Raw genomic sequence first — 25,500 nt, 5'->3', positions numbered from 1 at the left:
AGACGCTTATGTCAGAGTTTTCCCCATTTGCGCCCTGTATCGTCCCTAGAATGATTCACCATTCGTCTCTGCTACTGTTACGTACGTCTTTTACCGCGTAACGTGATCGCAATGCTGCCCGGTGGCATTCGGTTTCGCGATGGGGAGTAGTCATAACGTTTTGTCTGATCAGTATAGTTGGTATTGCTGCTTACAAACTAAAATGTGCACGTAGCTCTTAGACGTGTCGTCCTCGGTAGCGATGAAATCGGATCCGGATGACTGTCAGCTTTGCCGCGAATCAACCGCTCCCCCAGTACTCAAGGGACGGACGAGTTCGCAGATGTCTCCAGCTTGCACCACATTCCACGCATTTCCGACGGCTGCGCTGTGTCTCAGAGCTAAACACGATGGCGGAAACGAGGTTTACGCTGGACCGCAACCCTGCCGAAAACAGACACCGCTGACGTCAGGCCGTGTGGAAGAAGTGGAAGGACGAAACCACCGAGGTATTTGCGATCCGTTCCAGGATGCATGACTGCGAAGGTTTTCAGCGTAGAAGCGGTAATTTCCAAGAATGTTTGCCTATCGAAGCCGCGGGCTCCAAACTATAGATATCGAACGTGGGAATCTAAATCGATCAAGCGACTGTGGTGGCGGGCGTTATGATCAATTATTTGTGAATCGCTAGGGAAACCTGCACGGTTTATGTCGACAGTGAGTTGGGGCGTCTGTAGTAGTAGACGTTTCTTCGGCCGATAGGCTCACTTGGAAGAATCTGATTCCATGTTTATGTAACGTAGAAGATTGTTTGAATTTTTTTCGGGAATATGGACTGGATTAGAGACTACACCCTGCAAGCAACAGCATCGGAAAATGACTTAGCTACCAATACCGTGTGTGACTTTGCCGAGAAGTGTGTTATATAACAGTGACGAACGACAGTGTACCGATCAGTGGACCAAATAAAGTTGTTCTACATCTACATCCATACTCCGTAAGCCACCTGACGGTGTGTGGCGAAGGGTACCTTGAGTATCTCTATCGGTTCTCCCTTCTATTCCAGTCTCGTATTGTTCGTGGAAAGAAATATTGTCGGCATGCCTCTGTGTGGGCTCTAATCTATCTGATTTTATCCTCATGGTCTCTTCGCGGGATATACGTAGGAGGGAGCAATATACTGCTTGACTCCTCGGTGAAGGTATGTTCTCGAAACTTCAACAAAAGCCCGTACCGAGCTACTGAGCGTCTCTCTCGCAGAGTCTTCCACTGCAGTTTATCTATCATCTCCATAACGCTTTCGCGATTACTAAATGATCCTGTAAAGAAGCGCGCTGCTCTCCGTTGGATCTTCTCTATCTCTTCTACTAACCCTATCTGGTACACGCGACCGCTACGGTCGCAGGTTCGAATCCTGCCTCAGGATTGGAAGTGCGTGATGTCCTTAGGTTAGTTAGGTTTAAGTAGTTCTAAGTTCTAGGGGACTGATGACCTCAGATGTTAAGTCTCATAGTGCTCAGAGCCATTTGAACCATTTATCTGGTACGGATCCCACGCCAGTTAGCAGTATTCAAGCAGTGGGCGAGCAAGTGTACTGTAACCCACTTGCTTTGTTTTCGGACTGCATTTCCTTAGGATTCTTCCAATCAATCTCAGTCTGGCATCTGCTTTGCCGATGATTAATTTTATATGGTCATTCCATTTTAAATCACTCCTAATGGCTATTCCCAGATAATTTATGAAATTAACTGCTTACGGTTGCTGACTTGCTATATTGTAGCTAAATGATAAAGGATATTTCTTTCTGTGTATTCGAAGCACGTCACACTTGTCTGCATTGAGATTCAATTTCCATTCCCTGCACCATGTGTCAATTCGTTACAGATCCTCCTGCATTTCAGTACAATTTTCCATTGTTACAACCTCTCGATGTACTAGAGCAATACCCGCAAAAAGCATCAGCGAACTTCCGATGTTATCCACAAGGTCATTTATGTATACTCTGAATAGCAACGGACTTACGACACTCCCCTGCGGCACACCTGAAATCACTTTTACTTCGGAAGACTTCTCTCCATTGAGAATGACATGCTGCGTTCTGTTACCTGGGAACTCTTCAATCTAATTACACAATTGGTCTGATAGTCCATATGCTTTTATTTTGTTCATTAAACGACTGTGGTGAATTGTATCAAACGCCTTGCGGAAGTAAAGAAACACGGCATCTACCTGGAAACCCGTGTCTATGGCCATCCTGAGTCTCGTGGACGAATAGCGCGAGCTGTTTTTCCCATGATCGTCTTTTTCGAAACCCATGCTGATTCCTACAGAGTAGATTTCTAGTCTCCACAAAAGTCATTATACTCGAACATAATACGGACGAGTCGCACATACCAAAAAGGAAGAACCAGAGAGGACGACCTTTAAAGAATGAAACCGACCATATTTGGGTATTCGGTGGTTTAGAACGAGAGTGCCCGAAGTACTGAAATATGTTCACTATTTTTATTTGCTTAAATTTGGCATATTTCGTGACAGTACCTTTTCCGTGAAATGTTTATAAGGCGATATTTGTCTTGGCTTCAGTTGTCTGGTGGAAGTATGATTCCACAATGCAGTTTCGTCGGCTGCAGAAATGACCTGGTTCAATGCGCTTGCCTCATTTTTGGTGCTTCAAATACCATTTCTTCGAATGTGGTTTCTTCTTACAGTTTATATAAAAAAAGCAGTAACATAAATCATTTTTTTCTGTTCACTTCCAAATTATTATGACGGCGACCTGCACATTGTTCTACCGTCAACACACGCCAAGAGTTCACTGCCGACTGACTACAGTCAAAGATAACTCCAGCGTCAAAGACATTTTACAGCAACACACAAGCTTCCACTTGTAATCAGTCTCTTTGATGTTCTTCGTCACATTTACTAATAGTAATCAATATGCCTTCACTCTCAAAAATATAAGTAAATTAGCATATAATAAGGCAAATTACAATTAAAAAAATTCTGACAAAAAATATAAGAAAACATTTACAATTTGGTATCGACAAATCCAGGTAGAAAATAACACATCTCCCAGATCCATTACAACTGCTCCCCAGGGCTTTTGTTGTTATGAACATATACAACAAAATCCCGACCACACTCAGTAATGGATCTGTATTACACAATTAGTATATTAATGATGCAATCTGATAACCTCTTCCAAATTTGGACTCTTTGGATCTGTGGACTTCTTACTGGCTGTTGTTGCAATGATAGTTCCCCATCAATCTCATACACAAAAAATTCAAGTAAAGAAATTATTTAATATGACAAATATACATGGCATAAAACATACATGAGAAATATTCTAAAATACAGCATACAGATTGAAAGTAATAGTAAGATAAAACTCCTTTGCTAGGATAAGATATCTACAACCACTTCTTTGGTCACACTATGCCAACTGGCTCTTGAACATATATAGTGTAGTGTTTTTTTATATATATATTTGCCTTATATCTATATATATATATAATTTTATATTTTTTAGCCATGGTTTTTTCTTATTTTGTATTTTTTTCTTATGATTTTCTTTTTTTAGTACAGCTAAAGATACATCAGTATAATCTAATTTTTTTTACAATTATTTATGTACACTTCCCTCTCTACTACAATATTACTACAAGTCACATTCTTGTGAAGAGCGCTTTCACTCCCCACAACATCAATATAAAGGATAATAAATTGCTCATATATCATGAGGCTTATCTAAAATTGGTTTTGAAACTTATACCTTTGCATGCATGTCCTCACATGCATGCTTTCACCTACAGGGAAGACTTAGCTTCCAAAAATTAGAAAAATTCAGAAATCCTCACTATGGAGACTTTTTTTTGTAAAAAAGTAAAAATAAATCTTTCTCTCATTCTTTGTTACAACAGTGTTTTTTCATCAGTTTCAATTAACATGTGACTTCAAATTAATAATTTATACATGCAAATATACATACATGGTTGTACAGGTAGTTTTGTTCTAACAAGCGTATTCCAGTGGGACTTTTGTTTTGGATGATAATAGGTTATTTAAATTTTGAAATTATGATTTCTGGTTATATAGTTTCAAAGAGAAAACATTCCTGAGACCAAATAATTTCCTTGACTTAGGGTATACCAAACAATAAACATTAGGGTGTGGATTTTCTATGACTTCAAAAGGCACAATATAGATATCAAAGGATATTTTAATTTCTGAAGTTAACACTTTTGCTTTTTCATAAGATTTGACCAGAACAAGATCCCCAATTTTGAAAGTGGTTAATTTTACCCTATTGCTATGTCTTTTATTCCTCTTTTCCCCTTGTTTCCTCATAGTTTCCCTGACAATATCTTCTCTCTCTTGCATGGTTAAAGGTGTACATTTAGGAAAATCAGTAAGTTCTGATATAAGATTTGGAGGTTTGATATTAAACATTATCTCATACGGTGAAAATCCTGTGGAACAATGTTGTAGGCTATTCATAATATCTTCAAAATTTCTAATGTGCTCAAACCAGGTGGGATGTTTATGGCTACAATAGGTTCTACAAAGTCTCCCAATTTCCCTCATATATCTTGCTGCAGGATTGGTGGATGGAGAATAGACAGATATAAGTATATGCTTCAATTTTTATCTTTCAATAAACTTTTTCCAAATTTTAGAGGTGAAATGTGAACCATTATCTGATAATATAGCTTTTGGTTTACCCACCTGTGCGAAATAATCTCCTTCAATTTTTATTATAATTTCATGGCTAGTAGCTTTTTCCACTGGATATAGTTTAATTAATTTTGAAAATACATCTACCATAACAAATATGTAACAGTGATCACCTTTACTCTTTGGTAACATTCCATATAAGTCCACTGCAATAAGATCTAAAGGATTTTCCAGAATAATGTTTTGCATCTCTCCACCACATCTTTGATTGCTCACTTTAACTCTCTGACATTTGTCACAGGTTGCCAATTCTTTTCTTACCTTCTTTCCAATATTGTAAAAATAGACGTTTTCTTGTATCTTTTGAATGCACTTCTGTATCCCACAATGACCAAAACTTTCATGTATGTAAATGATCAGCTTTTCGGCATCTGCCTCTGGCCAACACAGTTTCCAATTATCAGAATCTACATCTGTTCACCGAAATAAAATCCCCTTATGTAATTTGTAAAATTTATTAAGTTTCTCATACCCCTTCTTGCCTAAACAATCTTTGATTAATTTCCAACTTTGATCTAAATTTTGATTTTTCTAATTTTGTTACACATAGTTCTAATTGTTTTCTCATTTTCCACCCCTTTCAGGTATCTAATTTTAAATTGCTTTTCCTCCTCTTGTTCAAATATCTCCTTTTCTCCCCCAATTGGTAACCTTGAAAGTGAATCAGCTACTACATTCTCAGAGCCTTTCATGTGCTTGATTTCAAAATCAAACTGTTGCAGAAATATTGTCCATCTGGTCAATCTACTGTGGTATAACTTGCACTCTTGTAAGTAACTCAAAGCTTTGTGATCCGAAAATACTATGGTTTTATGTCCAATAAGGTAAATTTTAAATTTTGTAAAAGCCCAGTGAATTGCCAAAAGTTCCTTCTCTGTGACTGTATAACTTTTCTCATGCTTGAGCAACATTATGCTTGCAAATGCTATGGTACAGTGTATCTTAACTCCATTCTCTACTCTTTCTTGAAATAACTCTGCTCCAAGCCCATAATTACTGCTATTAGTATTCAAACAAAATGGTAAATTAAAATCAGATCTGTGTAATAAGTGTTGCTTCCTCAACTCTTGCTTAATTTTATCAAACTCTTCCAGACAACTTTTATCCCAAACCCAAACAGTGTTTTACTTAAGTAACTGACTTAAACATGGTGCATTCAGACTCTGATCACGACTTTAATTGTTTTTTAGTCTTAGGAATAGGAATTTCTGAAATTGCTTTAATTTTTTCTGGATCTGCCAAAATTCCCTTGTCTGTGACAACATGACCCAAAAATTTTAATTCAGAAACTGCAAATTTGCATTTCTCTAATTTCAATGTCATCCTCCCTTTTTTTAAGTTTTTTACAAACTGACTTCAAAATCGAAAAATGTTCCTCCCAATTTTGCCCTGTAACCAAAATGTCATCTTCATAAATTATCAGTTTAGACGCAAGTTCTTGCCCCAGTACATGATCCAAAGCTCTTATAAATTCGGAAACAGAAGAATTTAACCCAAATGGCACAACACAATATTGGTAACTCTTACCATTGTACAAGAAAGCAGTATATTTTCTAGAATTAATCGAAAGTGGTACCTGATGAAAACCCGAAATTAGATCCAAACTTGACATATATTTTATATCTGTAAATTTAGAGAGTAACACATTAATATTTTCGGGATGGTCTGTCTGTCTGAACAAAATTTTGTTTAAGTGTCTACAGTCCAAAACCAATCTTACTCCACCATCTTTTTTCGAAACAACTACTAAAGGATTATTATATACACTGATACTCCTTTCTATTATATTACATCCTTCCATCTTTTTCAGCTCTTTCTCAGCAGCAGGTCTTTTTGGTACTGCAATACTGTATGGTTTTATGAAAAATGGTGCATGAGGTTTTACCTGAAGCTCACACTGATAACCTTTTACCCTACCAGGTATATCACTGAAAACATCATTGTATTCCCACAGCAGATGTTCTAAGTGTTGTTTTTGCTCCCCAGATAAATTTTGTGTTTCTGAAATTTTCAAATTTACTTAATTCCCAAATTCAACTTCATCAGTATCAAATATATGAATATCAATGTTCTCCAATCTATTTTCTTTTAGTAAATTGATACTGCCAAAATTTCCATTACTCTGATCACCAAGTGTGTTCACACATTTTGTCTCAATGTATTCCCTTTCACTAGTTTCTATCAAAAGTTTTCTTCCAACCCAATCAAATGCTGTATTTACTTTTACTATTCAATTCATACCCAGAAAAAATCCTCATTAAATTCCTGAATTACGAAACATCCATGTGTGTACATCTTGCCTTCAATTAAAAATGTCACTAAAGCCTGGCTTTTTACCAATTTACTGCTGTTCCCAGTAGCACCTTTTATCTTTACCACAACAACTGGCATTTCAACATAATCTTTCCTTGCTTTCAATTTCTTGCTTAACCTTTCAGATATTCCTGAGACCTCACTTTCTGTATCAGTTAAACATTTACCTATCCATCATCCAATTTGAACTTTTATATAAGGACTGCAAAACTGATCACTTTTATCAGAACCTGTATCCTCATGTAATAAATCACTTTCAATTTCCCCAAACCTATACTTATCAGAATCATGTGGTATACCATTACATGTATTATTTGTCACAGTTATAAAATTTGCACAAGATACACATTGTATACTATTGAAGTACTTATCCTTCAGCTTTTCAAAAATAAAATATCTCATCTTTTTCCACCACTCAGGACATACAGTTTCACTTACATTAATAAGCATCTTTCTAAAGTTCTTGTCAAAAGAAATAGTTTCACTGTTCAGCCATAGATTCATAAGAAATGTGTGTGTGTCATTAGTATCTGTAAATGTTTCACTTAGGCTAGAAGTTATACATGTGTCATCATTATTTGTGTAGTCAGATTCTTTACCAACAACATCAAAATTCACACTTTCACATACACCCTGCTTGTGAGCCTTATTCATCCTGGTAACATCCCTGGCAATTTCTATTATATTCTCACTACTTAATCCATTTTCAACCATGTGCATACCGAACTCCCTATTTAAACTAATGAAACACCTTTCCTCAACATCATCATCAATACCATTACCATCATTATCAACTTTATCATCAACATCATTATCATTATACATATTCAGGTCATACACATTCAAATTATCCCCTAAAATATTATTTCCCCTTTCTTAAGTTACCAGATCCCTTTCACCAATATTTATATTCTCACAGCATGCATTCTCTCTTTCATTCACACACGTCTCTGAACTACTACAAATTACATCATCTGACAAAGTGTTGTTCTTTTCTGCCCAAGAGTAAAACTCTGTCAAGTCAAATGAATCACAATTACTTTTATCTACTGTATGTTCTTGTTTACTGAAAATTTTATCTTTATCAATATCATCATCATTTTCCTCTTGAAATTTTTTCAATAAGTAACAACTAATAACCTCATGTGATAGCTTAGGTTTGGAACTTTCATGTTTGGGTTTATGATAGCCACATCCATTGGTCCTTTCATCATGCTCACCTTCTGCCTCAAACTTGTGGACTTTCAAGGAGGCGTCTACTCGTTTTTTATTTCCTGAATTACAACTTGTTCCTGTTTGAACTGCTGATTGTGGTTCTGCCAATGTCTCTGATCAACATTTCTGTCCCCATTCCTATGTCAAACATTACCTGATTGCTGGTAGTTTCTATTGTACTGATCGCTAGCAAAATTTCTGTGATTTTGATCCCTAAAATGTTCTCTATTTTGTTGATTATTTCTGCGAAAATCTTGTTCTTGTTTTGGAGGAAAATTATGGTCCTTCTTTTGAAAACTGTTATATCCCCCTGAATTTTGACTGACACCATGATAATTGTTTTGTTCCCTTTTTTGAAAGATATCATTTCCCCAATTTTGATCATTTCCTTTCTGAGTAAACCCACTGTGTGTTCTTGTTGTTGCCCTACTCAACTTTTCAATTTAATTGAGAAACTGCTCAACATTACTATCAGGGCAATGAACTAAACTCAGCTTCATTGCTGATGGCAATTTTCTCTTTAAGGTATCAATTTTGATCAAGTCATCCCAAGCTTTTGTTAAATGAATAAGTTTTTGAAGTCCACATTTGCAAAATTGTTTCATGCTCCCATCTGATTCTCTATAGTTTCTCCCATTCAAAAATTCACTTTTGATTCAAGATTGTTTAAGATCATCCCAAAAATTTTCCGGAAATTTTGATTCAAATTCTGAAAAGGTTATCCCCACAGTTACAATCTGGTTTGCCCAAGTCAAAGCTTCTCCTTCCAAGAATTTTTTTCACAAATTTAATTTTCATATCATCTGGTGAGTGAGGTAAAAAACAATCCTTACAATACGGTATAAAATCAACAGGATGTAAGGGTCCATCTACCGAAAAGTTCTTCACTGGAATATTAGATACAAGATTGCATGTGTTGACATTGTGATTTTTGCTTTGAAATTCAATGTCAAAACTTTCAATTTTTTCGCTAAGTTCTTTGACAGATTTCTTGTTTTCTAAATCATTGCATTCTACTTTTTTTTCTAGAGTAACCAAACGATTGTCAATTTCTTGTTCTACATTTTTTACTAAAACTTTTGTGTTCTCATCCAAGTTTTTAAATACCCCTTTTATCTCATTAAAATCAATTAAATTTCTTTCCCTATCTGCTGTAACTCATGTTTCACAGTATTAATTACATCGCTCAATTTAGCATCAATTTCATTTACTTTTGCTTCCACAGATTCTATTTTTTCCTCAAAACTGCCAACTCTGTTCGAAAGATCACCCACTTGGGTATTGATTGCTTGGACTTGCAACAAAACGTTATCAATTTTTTCATCCCAGTAAGTCTTATTGTCGTCAACTGATTGTTTAATTTCTTTCATGAAATTTACAAGAAAACTTTTTAAATCAAATTGATCGGTTCTTTCTGTTTTATTTGACCTGTCCTGATTTTCGAAGTCTATTAAATTACTACTTTCTACTTTAGGCACAATACTCTCGAAAATCTCATAAGTCATTGTGAAGAAAAAAAATTATACACAACAATACAAAACAAGATAAAAAGATAGTTTTAATAAAATACGAGGGTTTCGTGACTTATCTGGAACACTCTTCTACTGTTGCAAATCCACGTTTTCCATCCATGTGATTGTTGATCAAAATTCTTGAAATTAGTTCTACTGTCGAAAATTATATATATATATTTTTTTTTTTTTTGCCGAAACATTTCTTCTCCAAAACTTTTACTTCCCGATGAACACAAATACTGTAACACACATCCTGAAAAATCTGCTATTAACACACAAAAACTTTCTTCCTCGTAGCACTGTTGAAGATCTCGTGAACACAATATCCCGGCTACAGTCCCCAGTTGAAATATGATATCCCGGCTGAGCCCCCAGTTGAAATATGCTCACTATTTTTATTTGCTTAAATTTGGCATTTTTCGTGACAGTACCTTTTCCGCGAAATGTGTACAAGGCGATATTTGTCTTGGCTTCAGTTGTCTAGTGGAAGTATGATTCCACAATGCAGTTTCGTCGGCTGCAGAAATGACCTGGTTCAATGCGTTTGCCTCATTTTTGGTGCTTCAAATACCATTTCTTCGAATGTGGTTTCTTCTTAAAGTTTATATAAAAAAGTAGTAACATAATTCATTTTTTTCTGTTCACTTCCAAATTATTATGACGGCGACCTGCACATTGTTCTACCGTCAACACACACCAAGAGTTCACTGCCGACTGACTACAGTCAAAGATAACTCCAGCGTCAAAGACATTTTACAGCAACACACAAGCTTCCACTTGTAATCAGTCTCTTTGATATTCTTCGTCACATTTACTTTTTAGTAATCAATATGCTTTCACTCTCAAAAATATAAGTAAATTAGCATATAATAAGGCAAATTACAATAAAAAAAATTCTGACAAAAAATATAAGAAAACGTTTACATTTTGGTATCGACAAATCCGGTAGAAAATAACACATCTCCCAGATCCATTACAGCACTCAGTGGTAAAGAGAATGGCTCTGACCGCTATGGGACCTAACTTCTGAGGTCATCAGTCCCCTAGAGCTTTGAATTACTTAATCCTAACCAACCTAAGGACATCACACACATCCTCGCCCGAGGCAGGATTCATACCTGCGACCGTAGCGGTCGCGCGGTTCCAGACTGTAGCGCATAGAACCGCTCGGGCACCCCGTCCGGCACTCTGTGGTAAGAAAGTTCTCCAGAGACAAGGTGACTTTAGCCGTTTTGATAAAATTACTTTATACTGCCCAGTAGCAAAGTGATTACTGACAGCTTTCAATCCTACAAGACACTGAAAGCAGAAGGACTCAGCCACATGTTCTTGAACCGTTGTGTAGAGTTCGGGTCTTCCGATGACAGCAGTGTGCACACGCAGAATATCGAGCAGCTGAGGAAATCAGCGAAATCTTCCACTAAAAGAGAAGAGCGTCGAGCAGAAACGGACGAACTCTACTTGTTTCAGTATCTGTATTTCCATAACAAGCGGTTGCAAGGAAAAGTTGGCGCATGTGACACTCTACCCATATTTTTGCGTGAAGTTGACAGAGTCTATCCAGGTTACGGCAAAAAGGGAATGCTTCCCGTAGCATACACATCAAATGGACTTTCTCATGGCGAAAACGTCGACGACGAGTGAGGTAAGTCATTTCCTTTGTAATTACGAGTATTTTAGTCAAGGCCCTTTTGTCGTTGCTGTAGTGACCTCTGTAAACACTGCTCATAACGCGCACCACTACAGTTGTGGAATCGATATAGGATCGCACTTTCTATATCTATCGTTTGGAGCCCGCGGCTTCGATAGACTAAGATTATTGGAAATTACATTAGAAACGGTTGATGTAGCTTCCACATTCTGTCGGCGATAATAACTATACGGTGGGAGATCCAACATGTGTATCTGGTATCAGATAGTCAAAATAAAATCAGGGATGGTTCCTACTGCCAGAAAGGCAAAGGCCTACAGGGAGACGTCCCTGTAAGAAAACTCATCGGAAACAATTAACGCACGTTTGTGTTTTCTATTGCAACATGTTATTCACAGTTCTATGAATGTTGTCATATTGAGAATACTGAAGAGCGATTTGTTTTAAAAGCCGTTCAACAGTCAAGATCGCATAATATATTTCTTTATTTAAGACAACCGGTTTCAAAAGATTTTACTGTCGCTTTCAGTTCCGTAACAAAGTGCATATACGTGGAATGTGTCTTGTAAGTTAAGATGTAACGTTTGATATAAAAGTTTTAGTTCGGTATTATAAAAACCGGAAGTCCACCTGTACATTTACATGACTTAAAAATCTTTATGTTGTAAAACGTGTTCATTTTACACCGAACCCCACGTACAAGATATGAAGTGGATAAAAATCAGCACATTATAAAAGATTTGTCATCACTAAAATATTTAAAAACCTATGACACCTTTTGGAAAAGGCCATGTCCATATAAGTGATGCTCACAGATTCATGTTACATCACACAAACATGGTGCACCTGCAGCTGTGTGCTTGTGCTCCTGTGCAGATTGCGTCAGATAAGGGCCACAATAACAACGAAATAAACTATTGCACAGTAAGTACCTTGATTTTTCTATTATGCATGCAATAATAATAATCTGTAAAGGGGATTGTGAGAAATATGTATTTCATACGCCAGTAAAGCACAGTTTTGTAATATTTACTGTTCTTAAAGGCCACTCACTAAGGTAGTTAATTTTAAATATTGTAAGGGGACATCCTCCTCTAGCATTACTTTTCCTCAACAATAGCTGTCGATACCAGTATTATTTTTCGAATTTTCGGCAGGTCAGCTGCTTTCCTGAAAACTTTCATATAATTTTATACACAAAATGCTATATTTCAAACTAAAATTTATGAAAATGAATTACTTTATAAAATGTTTTATTCTTGATGTTATAATCGATAAGTAATAGTTCTGAATGTACGGTTAAAATTACATTTTTTTTCGAAACATTTGAATTTACGAACTATTGGTACACTTAAAATTTATATTATTGATTACGCAATGCTGTACTGGTTACTGTGTTTACTTCCGGATTCATTTATGGAATAATAATCGAAAGTAATAATGTAACAGAAACTAGCAGAAATTCATTTGTTAAGAAAAATTGTAAACCCTTTCTGATATGGTTGTTACCGCAGAATGAAGTAGTAGTAAGTATGCCTCTGATGTGATCAAACGTATTTTTGTATATTGTGTGAAAATGTAATTTCGGCTTTGTTAATGTGAAAAATCAGAAGAGCGTATGATGTACTAAAATTTGAGAAAATATATCAACATAAAAACAAAATTCTGCAACAACAAACTTAAAATTTATGTATATCAATGCAACCATGAGGACCTAAAATGCGACGTTTTCAGGTTCAAAAATCAGACCCCTACACAAGAAGAAGTGGAACCAACTCAACAGGAAAAAATAAGTGAACTAGAAAGTTTGTTGTAATATTCACTCCTCTCAAATCTTCATAAAAGAGTAATAAGGACAATAGATGGAATTAGGAAGGAGCAGGAGATTACAATATTTACGATCTGTCACATGGTTCCGATGTAAGACCCATCTAGTGGCTGCAACACACTATACAAATGTTGTCTTTGCAATAACACCTGTCTGTTGTACCTTATAAGCTGTTAATGTGGATTCGCACTATCTAGAATATGTCCAACATATGCAAACAGACATGCTATTGTCTATCGTGTTTGTGTGACGTAACAAGTATCTGTGAACAATATCTTTATGGACATGGCCTTTTGCAAAAGGTGCTTTATGTCTTTAAATACTTTATTGATGACAAACCTTTTACAATGTCCTAATTTTTATCCACTTGACATCTTCTGCTTGATGTTCAGCGTAAAACGAACATGTTCAGCGTAAAAAGAACACTTATTACAACAAAATGATTTTTGAGGCGTGCAAATGTGCAGGTCCGCTTCCGGTTTTTATAATACCAAACTAAACTGTTATATCAAATTTACATGTTAACTTATGAGACATATTCCATGTATATGCACTTTCTTACAGACCTGAAGGTAACAGCAAAGTCTGTTGAAACCGGTTGCCTTAAATAAAGAAATATTTTATGCGATCTTGGCTGTTGAATGAATTTTAATAATTTATAGTTCAGTTTAATGGATGGGCATCCACAGCCAAATTTTTGCAAGTTGAATGAAAACCGCTGCAACTGTTGTAAAAACCGTTAACAATTTTATGCCAGGACCATACGACAGAGACAAAAAATATACAGCAGACCAAATACCTGTATTAAGTTGGCAGGCCACTTTTACAATGGGATCGCAACTCTTTCTTCAAACTTTTTAGGAAATTTGACGAAAAGCGATGGGCGGGGAAACGCAGCATGAAACTAGAACCTATGAACAAATGGGATCACAGAAAAGCAGAAGCGTGAGCAGCCTCCGATAAACTTTAAGGAAATGGTTGGAAATGGGGCGTACAAAACGAAAACGTACAAAAAAAAATTTCAAGGAGCCAGAAACCCTACTAAATATTCGGCTTCGCGGCTGTCTATGCTTCTGTGCTAATGTGGAAAAAAAGTTTGAGGATGTGAAATTGTATATGCATATGAAAGGATTTCCACAGATTGTATGAAAATCCCTTGCATTGTCCCAATACTGAGGTGGTCAATCGCACTACAAATGATGATTTTCTTAAATTTATCACTTTCACATAATTTACTGTATTTTCGTCTTGGTGTAATAAATTTTCGGTATGCTGTTTTGTACATCTTAAGGGATTTAATGAAACTGTTGAAAACGTCATGTATTTCTAATGTCTCCGTGTTTGTTGTTCATCTGGAAAAGATATCATGAATCACGTTTCGAGTTCCATTTCCTTTGATGATAAATATCTTTCATCTACAAACACATTTTTTTTTCTTTGGTTTACATCCACGTGTTATTAACGTAATCCCCCAAACGTCTATTTTCAGAAATTATTATTGAAAGCAAAATCAAAATGTGATCACACCAATCCGTTTCTCTGTATATGATGTGTATATGATATAAATAAGACTGAAATTTCTCTCTATTTGAAAAGGTGTACTAATTCTTTGCTGTCTTATAAAATTTATAATTTCAACGAATCTCTTGTTCTTTTAGTAAGGAGTTAAGATTGACATAATGCGAGACTTCCAGCAGCACTGCAGCCACCCTCACATACACCTCTAATACTCTGTTATGCGTTACAAGATAACTTTATTAGTCTGCTAAGATATTTCGCTCCTCATGTGTCACTTTCTAGTACCACTCAGTAGGAACAGCCCTACCCCTCCACTCTTTCTCATGCCCTCACCTACTCTCCCTCACACTCTCATGCACTCTCCCTCACACTCTCACCCACTCTCCCCCACACTCTCATCCACTCTCCCTCACACTCTCAGTCACTCTTTCTCAAATTCTCATCCACTCTCTCTCATGCTCTCGTGCACTCTCTCTCTCACTCTCCCTCACACTCTCACTGACTCTTCCTCACACCCTCACCTACTCTCCCTCACACTCTCACCCACTGTCCCCCACACTCTCACCCACTCTTTCTCAAACTCTCACCCACTCTTTCTCAAACTCTCACCCACTCTTTCTCAAACTCTCACCCACTCTTTCTCAAACTCTCACTCACTCTCTCTCATGCTCTCACGCACTCTCTCTCTCTCTCTCATACACACACTTCACACACGTGCGTTTATCTCCCCCTGTACTCACGTGGGCAGTGTGGTAACTGTGAGCTGACAGTGGTCTGTGGAGGACACGGCAGGTGCTGCTCAGATGGTGCCGGGGCTTCAGGCCAGCAGGTCCATCCATCCCATGACATTGGACACTGATCTGTAAACCACAAAGTGAAACGTAGTACATTCCAGTCGGTAAATACCTGACACACAAACATCCATAATTGAAATAAACATGGCTACCTCCTAGTGTAGGGTAACCCTTTCACGTTAATACCAGCAACGGCTCATCATGCTATGGACTCACATGACATGTGGAACATCCCCCATGACTAAAAGAAACTTGTTAGCGCTGGGTCTAAGGCTAGCACACCTAGCTCGATGTCGTTTCAAATGTGCCCATCGCAACTGATGTCACCTAATGATGCCTTGTTGCCTCTCCCCGCCAGAAGACTCACTGATGAACAATGTGTTGTGTTCAAGATATTACGTCACAATGTAGCATTCTAGTTCTAGAGCCAGCACATTAACAACCACAGACTTTAACAAATCGATCAGAGGATTAATGTACCCGGAGAGAAAAATGAGTTTTCCTTACTTGGCAAACGCAAAGGCTTAGAAACACACTGAGTATCTCGCGAAAAATCCAGAGTTTAACATTAACAGAGACTTAGGAACGATCGTGACTGGAACAGGAGAAGGGAAAGTGACATTTGTATACAAAGTAGCCACCGGGCTTGCAGAGTAGAATTCTTCTCCGTGCGTCTGATCGACCCAGATCTCGCCGTTGGTCTTTGTTCTGGACTGGAATTCAGGAGGACAACAGTTCAAATCCGCGTCCAGCTATCCAGATTTAGATTTTCCGTGGATTCCCAAAATCGCACCAGGCACATGCAGGAATGGTTCCTTTGAAAGGGCACTGCCGATTTCCTTCACCATCTTTCAACAATCTGAGGTTGTACTCTGACTATAATGACTTCGATGCCGCAGGGACATTAAACTTCAATCTTCCTTCCTTCCACGCCTCTGCTAGTCTGCTTCCTATTGTCCCCTAGGTTCGTCCATCATGCGTTATTTTACTGTAAAATAACCAATTTTCATTGTTTTTTAAAACTTTACGCCATGTTAATTTCTGCTACTCTCGTGTATTTCTTAATATCTCAATAAGTTTATCTCACTCATTTCGACTTGGACTCTTTGCATTTCCTGTTAAATTTATTCATAATTATGTATACCGGTTCAAAAATGGTTCAAATGGCTCTGAGCACTATGGGACTCAACTGCTGTGGTCATAAGTCCCCTAGAACTTAGAACTACTTAAACCTAACTAACCTAAGGACAGCACACAACACCCAGCCATCACGAGGCAGAGAAAATCCCTGACCCCGCCGGGAATCGAACCCGGGAACCCGGGCGTGGGAAGCGAGAACGCTACCGCACGACCACGAGATGCGGGCTATGTATACCGCTGGGTTAGTTGTTGCTGTACATGAAATGCATTCGCAGTTGCAAATACGAACAACTATCAACTGTATAAGGGAATGATGATAGTGAAAATTTGTGCCAGAACAGCACTCTAAGCCGGATCTCCCGTTCTACGCGATCCATCGCCTTACCGCTTCGGTCATCCGTGCACTACTCACAGCCATAAACAAACTTCCACATGTCGCCGTCGCTGGGTCCTTGCTTGTACTCGTACACATTGTATAAGTCTCGTATATGGCGTACATTTTAACTGAAAGTACCCGCCCGGTATCGGCGGATGAATACGATATTAAAGTTTCTGTATTATAAAGAATGACGGCACAAATTTCAGCCATCGTCATTTCATTATACAGCCAATTGTAAAGCTTGTATTTTTAACAACACAGGCACTGCAATATTCTTCGTCCATCCATAAGGTCGAATATTTCCTGAGCCATTCATAGCTCCTTGGCCTCTTCTCTGACCATGCCTACAGCGTCCATAACTGCCTTAATTAGTTACTTGAATGTTATATTTCGCCCCTCATGTACTATACTACTCTTCACACTTTCGCTTTGGTCCCTCCATACCGCATCGGAATGATGCTGTTGTCAGAGTATAACACGGTGGCTGGGTACCATGACCACGTCCTGATGCGTTGGTAGTGAAAATTATATTGTAGTGCTAACATTATTCTCCCAGTAATTCCCCCTTCCCTCCACAGTCCCACTCGAGATTCTTCAAAGGAACCAGGTATAAAATAGTTCCAAATGTGTGATTACGTTATATATGAGTTAACGTGTTAAATATTTGACTTTAAGCACGTAAAATGTTAGGACTCCAAAACTGGATGGGTGAGAAACATTCAGCGAGGAATCAAATGGCTCTAAGCACTATGGGACTTAACATCTGAGGTCATCAGTTCCCTAGACTTAGAACTACTTAAACCTGACTAAGCTAAGGACATCACACAAATCCATGGCCGGGGCAGGTTTCGAGCCTGCAACCGTAGCAGCAGCACAGTTCTGGACTGAAGCGCCTAGAACCTTCAGTGAGGAATAAACTGTATTCCTTTCATTACTTTGTGCGGCTGTACGCGAGGAGATGTTTCGAAAAAGTTTTAAATTACGTTGTATATGTGCAGACTGAAGCGAAGAATGAAAATATGGACCAAGACGGGATTCTAATCCAGGATGTGCTAACCACCACATCACCCCGGCACAGTGGCTTTTCACAACGGAATGAACTACCCTAGCACGCCTTCCTCTTCACCCCAAATTCATTTTCACGCCTCAACCCACTTGGTGTTCCCCCTAAACGCGAACAGCATTGTAGAGGTTCTCCAACCGTATTGGAATAGCACGTCAGCATTGAACGAAACGAGGGATCCTGTCTGAAACCAAGGCATAGGTGCTTTAATCAAATAAAACTATTTTTGAGGTGTGACTTTTCAGACTTTACAGACGGATCTGCTGCAAATACTCTTCTCGGGTTTGCCGCCGGATAACACAGTGCAAATCGCACATTTCGTCACTACATGTGTTAGACATCTTCAGGTGGCGGTAGTTGCTGTGGTCGCTACTGCAAGACGCGACTGATGGCCGTCAAAGCGTCGAACCGCTGTATCGACGAAGTATTGTGGGATTTGCACAGTAGGATCCGATGGCAAACCAGAGAAGAGTATTTGCACCTCTTCAAGTGTCAGACATCATGGTTGAGATTTGGAAATGTCTGTGGAATCATATAGTTTTATTTCTTTACATTATATTTTGAGTTTGTTGTAAGTCACCGCCGGCCGGGGTGGCCAAGCGGTTAAAGGCGCTACAGTCTGGAACCGCGCGACCGCTACGGTCGCAGGTTCGAATCCTGCCTCGGGCATGGATGTGTGTGATGTCCTTAGGTTAGTTAGGTTTAAGTATTTCTAAGTTCTAGGGGACTGATGACCTTAGAAGTTAAGTCCCATAGTGCTCAGAGCCACTTGAACCATTTTTATAAGTCACCCAATTGCTCTCAGACTCAAATACTGTAGTAATATAGTGTGGGTAATTTGCGTGCCTCACTTACGCTGCTACTAGACATGTACAGTTATCGAAGGAGGTGACGCAGTGGTTAGCACACTGAGATCGCATTCGGGAGGACAACGGTTCAAACCCGCGTCCGGCCATCCTGATCTAGGTTCTCCGTAATTCCCCTAAATCGCTGCAGGCAAATGCCGGGATGGTTCCTCTAAAAGTCCACGCCCGACTTCCTTTCCCATTCTTCTCTAATCCGATGGGACCGATGACCTCGCTGTCTGGTCCCTTCAAAGCAATGAACCAACCATCTACAGTTTGTAACTTTAATGTTTTAATTATTGTGTCATACCTTTAATGTGAAGTTGGTTGGTTGATTTTGGGAGAGGGGACCAAACAGCGAGCTCATCGCTCCCATTTAACGTGAGTTATACGTATTAACGAGTAGATACACAAGTTTTTTAAATTTTTAAATTCGGTCCATAATTACGCCGAATATTGTTAGTCAAATTATTGCAGACTCTGGAAGCCTTTAGATAGGCAACCCGTAATTGGTATTGGGTGACTGGGTGACAGTTTATTATCCTCCAGATGCAAAAGGCAGTGTTCTGACTGACAGACTTAGCATCACCCAAACCGAAACTACTAAGAATAGAATCTTGAAATCTGAAGAGGTTCTTGATCTTATACTGTGGGCATCGTTTAAGAACCAATATTTCGAAATTCTACCTCAATGGCAGTGGTTCCCAAGCTTTCTTAAGCCATTACCCCTGAATGGAATGAGACTTAGCTCTAACCCCCCGCCTTCCTCCTCTCCCACCACCTGCTGACCCCCCCCCCCCCCCCCTCCTTCCTCACATTATTACCAACTAAATTGTAGAATGAACGACTTTTCTTGGAACACTTTTATTTTTAAAATGGTAAAAGATGAATGATATTTAGTTTGTGTGTCTGTGTGTATGTGTGTGTGTGTGAGAGAGAGAGAGAGTTGTGCGTGCATGTATTTGTGTGTGTGTGTGTGTGTGTGTGTGTTATAATGACTGATGAAGGAATTCGTGGTGCATCGCAAATGCTACTCATTACTCCTTATCAGATAAGAAAGCTAACTATCCACAGTGAGGGTCCACACTTGTTACAAAACATGCTTCTCCTGTATTACTCCTCTACACTGCGGCACTCACTTGACCTGCATACTGCAACACCATTTAAAATCAACCAAGTGAGAAAGTGTACACTATACTTACTGTTGGTAAATCACTTGATTGCTGCACTCCTTACTTCTGAACTGGCATGAATTGGAAGACTTCAGGCTGTTAATGCTTTGTGTCTGACCACAGCCACTAACAGTAATAATAATAATAATAATAATAATAATACTGGTACAGCACTATAGCGCCCGTTATGTAGTTACTGCTATGTCGTGCTGCCAATTAATTTATTTATCTGTTTCGAAGAGAGTAATGAAGCAATTTCTGGACTACTGCAGGTACTATCTACAACATGACACATTTAGCATTTGTCCCGTATATGTCTCACTTTTATCAGCACCGATATACGGGACAAAGCACAACATATGTGTGTAATGGGCGGACTATGTGGGAAACCTGTAACCTGCATCGCATTAATATTACTAAGCTGAGAAAAAGTAATTGTTGATAACTTATATCATCGGTATTAGAGACTTACTAAATTCTGATAATAGTAATGATCTTTTGAAAATAATTTAGATTCGTGGCTGAAGCAGAATCGAATCGTTCAGTTTTTACCCCTCAGAAAATTTCACTTTAGCCTTCAGGGGGTAGTTACCCCAGCTTGGGAACCACTGCTCTAAGGGGATGAACATTTGGGTAGTTACCCCAGGTTGGAAACCACTGCTCTAAGAGGATGAACATTTTTTAAAAAATATGTCGCTATTAAGGCAGGTTTGCTGCAAGAACTACGAAAATTGATATTTGGTATCTCGGTCAGAAACGAAGAAATACTTGTTACAGTATTTTTACAAATTCAGCCCCTCAACGGGTGAAATAACGGGCGACCTTTTTAAAATAAATCGTTAGTAAACTACTAGCAGCATTTTTAAAGCTACAGCAATCAAAAGTAGTATTTGACTTCTTGGTTAGAAATTTTAAAAAATACGTGTTTTACTGCTTTTGGAAATTAAATCTCTAAGGCGGTGAAGCAGGGGATGAAACGTTTTAGGAAAATATTTCATTGTGGAAGTGGAATGGCTTCTTGGTCAAAAGTATATTTGGAAAAGAACATGCCCTTAATTAGCTTGAAAAGTTTAGAAGGCGCTGCAATTTGTGAATTAGATCAAAGAAAGCTACGAAACAGTCATAACGACAAATCGGCTTTGTCTAAACTGCATAATATGAAACTATTGTCTGAAACACTAATTTTTCATTAGGCTTAATATACGTTTATAAAATTATTTTTGTTGTAATTACTACGGAAACGTACGATTACTGATGACAAAATGTATGTCGTGTTTAAATGTGATTCCATGTACAGGGATATCGATTTGAGATGAGAGAATTCAGTATCCGGAGTAAGACTAGCTCTGATACCTATACAACCACTTATCTAGTGTCTCCTTTTTTATAATTCGCCATATGAAATTAAATTAAGCCGGTGGGAGCACTTCAGTTATGCAAAGACTGGCAGCCGTGTACAGAGTCACTGACTCTTTTAACAGTGTGATTTACCAATGAGCAATAGGTATGACAACGTACAAATTCGATTAAATAAAAAAAAAAAAGTCTGTGCGGACCATACTGGCAACGCTGGAAAAGCAGCGGGTTGGGTAAGCTACAGTAGTAGTAGTATACTGTATGTAGACACGGGTTGGGTAAGCTACAGTAGTAGTAGTATACTGTATGTAGGTGCGGGTTGGGTAAGCTACAGTAGTAGTAGTATACTGTATGTAGATGCGGGTTGGGTAAGCTACAGTAGTAGTAGTATACTGTATGTAGACACAGGTTGGGTAAGCTATAGTAGTAGTAGTAAACTGTATGTAGGCACGGGTTGGGTAAGCTACAGTAGTAGTAGTATACTGTATGTAGACGCAGGTTGGGTAAGCTACAGTAGTAGTAGTATACTGTATGTAGACACGGGTTGGGTAAGCTATAGTAGTAGTAGTATACTGTATGTAGGCGCGGGTTGGGTAAGCTACAGTAGTAGTAGTATACTGTATGTAGACGCAGGTTGGGTAAGCTACAGTAGTAGTAGTATACTGTATGTAGACACGGGTTGGGTAAGCTACAGTAGTAGTAGTATACTGTATGTAGGTGCGGGTTGGGTAAGCTACAGTAGTAGTAGTATACTGTATGTAGACACGGGTTGGGTAAGCTACAGTAGTAGTAGTATACTGTATGTAGACACGGGTTGGGTAAGCTACAGTAGTAGTAGTATACTGTATGTAGACACGGGTTGGGTAAGCTACAGTAGTAGTAGTATACTGTATGTAGGCGCGGGTTGGGTAAGCTACAGTAGTAGTAGTAGTATACTGTATGTAGACGCAGGTTGGGTAAGCTACAGTAGTAGTAGTATACTGTATGTAGACACGGGTTGGGTAAGCTACAGTAGTAGTAGTATACTGTATGTAGACGCAGGTTGGGTAAGCTACAGTAGTAGTAGTATACTGTATGTAGACACGGGTTGGGTAAGCTACAGTAGTAGTAGTATACTGTATGTAGGTGCGGGTTGGGTAAGCTACAGTAGTAGTAGTATACTGTATGTAGACACGGGTTGGGTAAGCTATAGTAGTAGTAGTATACTGTATGTAGGCGCGGGTTGGGTAAGCTACAGTAGTAGTAGTATACTGTATGTAGGTGCGGGTTGGGTAAGCTACAGTAGTAGTAGTATACTGTATGTAGGCGCGGGTTGGGTAAGCTACAGTAGTAGTAGTATACTGTATGTAGGCGCGGGTTGGGTAAGCTACAGTAGTAGTAGTATACTGTATGTAGACGCAGGTTGGGTAAGCTACAGTAGTAGTAGTATACTGTATGTAGACACGGGTTGGGTAAGCTATAGTAGTAGTAGTATACTGTATGTAGGTGCGGGTTGTGTAAGCTACAGTAGTAGTAGTATACTGTATGTAGACGCGGGTTGGGTAAGCTACAGTAGTACTAGTATACCGTATGTAGACGCGGGTTGGGTAAGCTACAGTAGTAGTAGTATACTGTATGTAGACGCGGGTTGGGTAAGCTACAGTAGTAGTAGTATACTGTATGTAGGTGCGGGTTGGGTAAGCTACAGTAGTAGTAGTATACTGTATGTAGGTGCGGGTTGGGTAAGCTACAGTAGTAGTAGTATACTGTATGTAGACACAGGTTGGGTAAGCTATAGTAGTAGTAGTATACTGTATGTAGGCGCGGGTTGGGTAAGCTACAGTAGTAGTAGTATACTGTATGTAGGTGCGGGTTGGGTATGCTACAGTAGTAGTAGTATACTGTATGTAGGTGCGGGTTGGGTAAGCTACAGTAGTAGTAGTATACTGTATGTAGGTGCGGGTTGGGTAAGCTACAGTAGTAGTAGTATACTGTATGTAGGCGCGGGTTGGGTAAGCTACAGTAGTAGTAGTATACTGTATGTAGACGCAGGTTGGGTAAGCTACAGTAGTAGTAGTATACTGTATGTAGACACGGGTTGGGTAAGCTATAGTAGTAGTAGTATACTGTATGTAGGCGCGGGTTGTGTAAGCTACAGTAGTAGTAGTATACTGTATGTAGACGCGGGTTGGGTAAGCTACAGTAGTAGTAGTATACCATATGTAGACGCGGGTTGGGTAAGCTACAGTAGTAGTAGTATACTGTATGTAGACGCGGGTTGGGTAAGCTACAGTAGTAGTAGTATACTGTATGTAGGTGCGGGTTGGGTAAGCTACAGTAGTAGTAGTATACTGTATGTAGACGCGGGTTGGGTAAGCTACAGTGGTAGTAGTATACCGTATGTAGACGCGGGTTGGGTAAGCTACAGTAGTAGTAGTATACTGTATGTAGACGCGGGTTGGGTAAGCTACAGTAGTAGTAGTATACTGTATGTAGACACAGGTTGGGTAAGCTACAGTAGTAGTAGTATACTGTATGTAGACACGGGTTGGGTAAGCTACAGTAGTAGTAGTATACTGTATGTAGGTGCGGGTTGGGTAAGCTACAGTAGTAGTAGTATACTGTATGTAGACACGGGTTGGGTAAGCTATAGTAGTAGTAGTATACTGTATGTAGGCGCGGGTTGGGTAAGCTACAGTAGTAGTAGTATACTGTATGTAGGTGCGGGTTGGGTAAGCTACAGTAGTAGTAGTATACTGTATGTAGGCGCGGGTTGGGTAAGCTACAGTAGTAGTAGTATACTGTATGTAGGCGCGGGTTGGGTAAGCTACAGTAGTAGTAGTATACTGTATGTAGGTGCGGGTTGGGTAAGCTATAGTAGTAGTAGTATACTGTATGTAGACACGGGTTGGGTAAGCTATAGTAGTAGTAGTATACTGTATGTAGACGCGGGTTGGGTAAGCTACAGTAGTAGTAGTATACTGTATGTAGGTGCGGGTTGGGTAAGCTATAGTAGTAGTAGTATACTGTATGTAGACACGGGTTGGGTAAGCTATAGTAGTAGTAGTATACTGTATGTAGACGCGGGTTGGGTAAGCTACAGTGGTAGTAGTATACTGTATGTAGGTGCGGGTTGGGTAAGCTACAGTAGTAGTAGTATACTGTATGTAGGTGCGGGTTGGGTAAGCTACAGTAGTAGTAGTATACTGTATGTAGGCGCGGGTTGGGTAAGCTACAGTAGTAGTAGTATACTGTATGTAGATGCAGGTTGGGTAAGCTACAGTAGTAGTAGTATACTGTATGTAGACACGGGTTGGGTAAGCTATAGTAGTAGTAGTATACTGTATGTAGGCGCGGGTTGTGTAAGCTACAGTAGTAGTAGTATACTGTATGTAGACGCGGGTTGGGTAAGCTACAGTAGTAGTAGTATACCATATGTAGACGCGGGTTGGGTAAGCTACAGTAGTAGTAGTATACTGTATGTAGACGCGGGTTGGGTAAGCTACAGTAGTAGTAGTATACTGTATGTAGGTGCGGGTTGGGTAAGCTACAGTAGTAGTAGTATACTGTATGTAGACGCGGGTTGGGTAAGCTACAGTAATAGTAGTATACCGTATGTAGACGCGGGTTGGGTAAGCTACAGTAGTAGTAGTATACTGTATGTAGACGCGGGTTGGGTAAGCTACAGTAGTAGTAGTATACTGTATGTAGACACAGGTTGGGTAAGCTACAGTAGTAGTAGTATACTGTATGTAGACACGGGTTGGGTAAGCTACAGTAGTAGTAGTATACTGTATGTAGGTGCGGGTTGGGTAAGCTACAGTAGTAGTAGTATACTGTATGTAGACACGGGTTGGGTAAGCTATAGTAGTAGTAGTATACTGTATGTAGGCGCGGGTTGGGTAAGCTACAGTAGTAGTAGTATACTGTATGTAGGTGCGGGTTGGGTAAGCTACAGTAGTAGTAGTATACTGTATGTAGGCGCGGGTTGGGTAAGCTACAGTAGTAGTAGTA

General features: G+C 39.0%; 1 protein-coding gene across 1 annotated transcript in view; it reads right to left on the bottom strand.

Moving 5' to 3' along the window:
- LOC124606477 (corticotropin-releasing factor receptor 1-like) overlaps positions 1 to 25,500 on the bottom strand; it is a 253,548-nt gene that overhangs the window by 129,411 nt on the left and 98,637 nt on the right. The window contains exon 4 of the mRNA XM_047138459.1: positions 15,499 to 15,618. Coding sequence (XP_046994415.1) covers positions 15,499 to 15,618 — 120 coding nt within the window. The remainder of the gene's footprint in view (positions 1 to 15,498; positions 15,619 to 25,500) is intronic.

The sequence above is a fragment of the Schistocerca americana genome, chromosome 3 (genome assembly GCF_021461395.2).
Source record: "Schistocerca americana isolate TAMUIC-IGC-003095 chromosome 3, iqSchAmer2.1, whole genome shotgun sequence".
Taxonomy (NCBI): Eukaryota; Metazoa; Arthropoda; class Insecta; order Orthoptera; family Acrididae; genus Schistocerca; species Schistocerca americana.
Note: the sequence above shows the minus strand (reverse complement) of the source record. Positions and strands in the feature narration are given on the sequence as shown.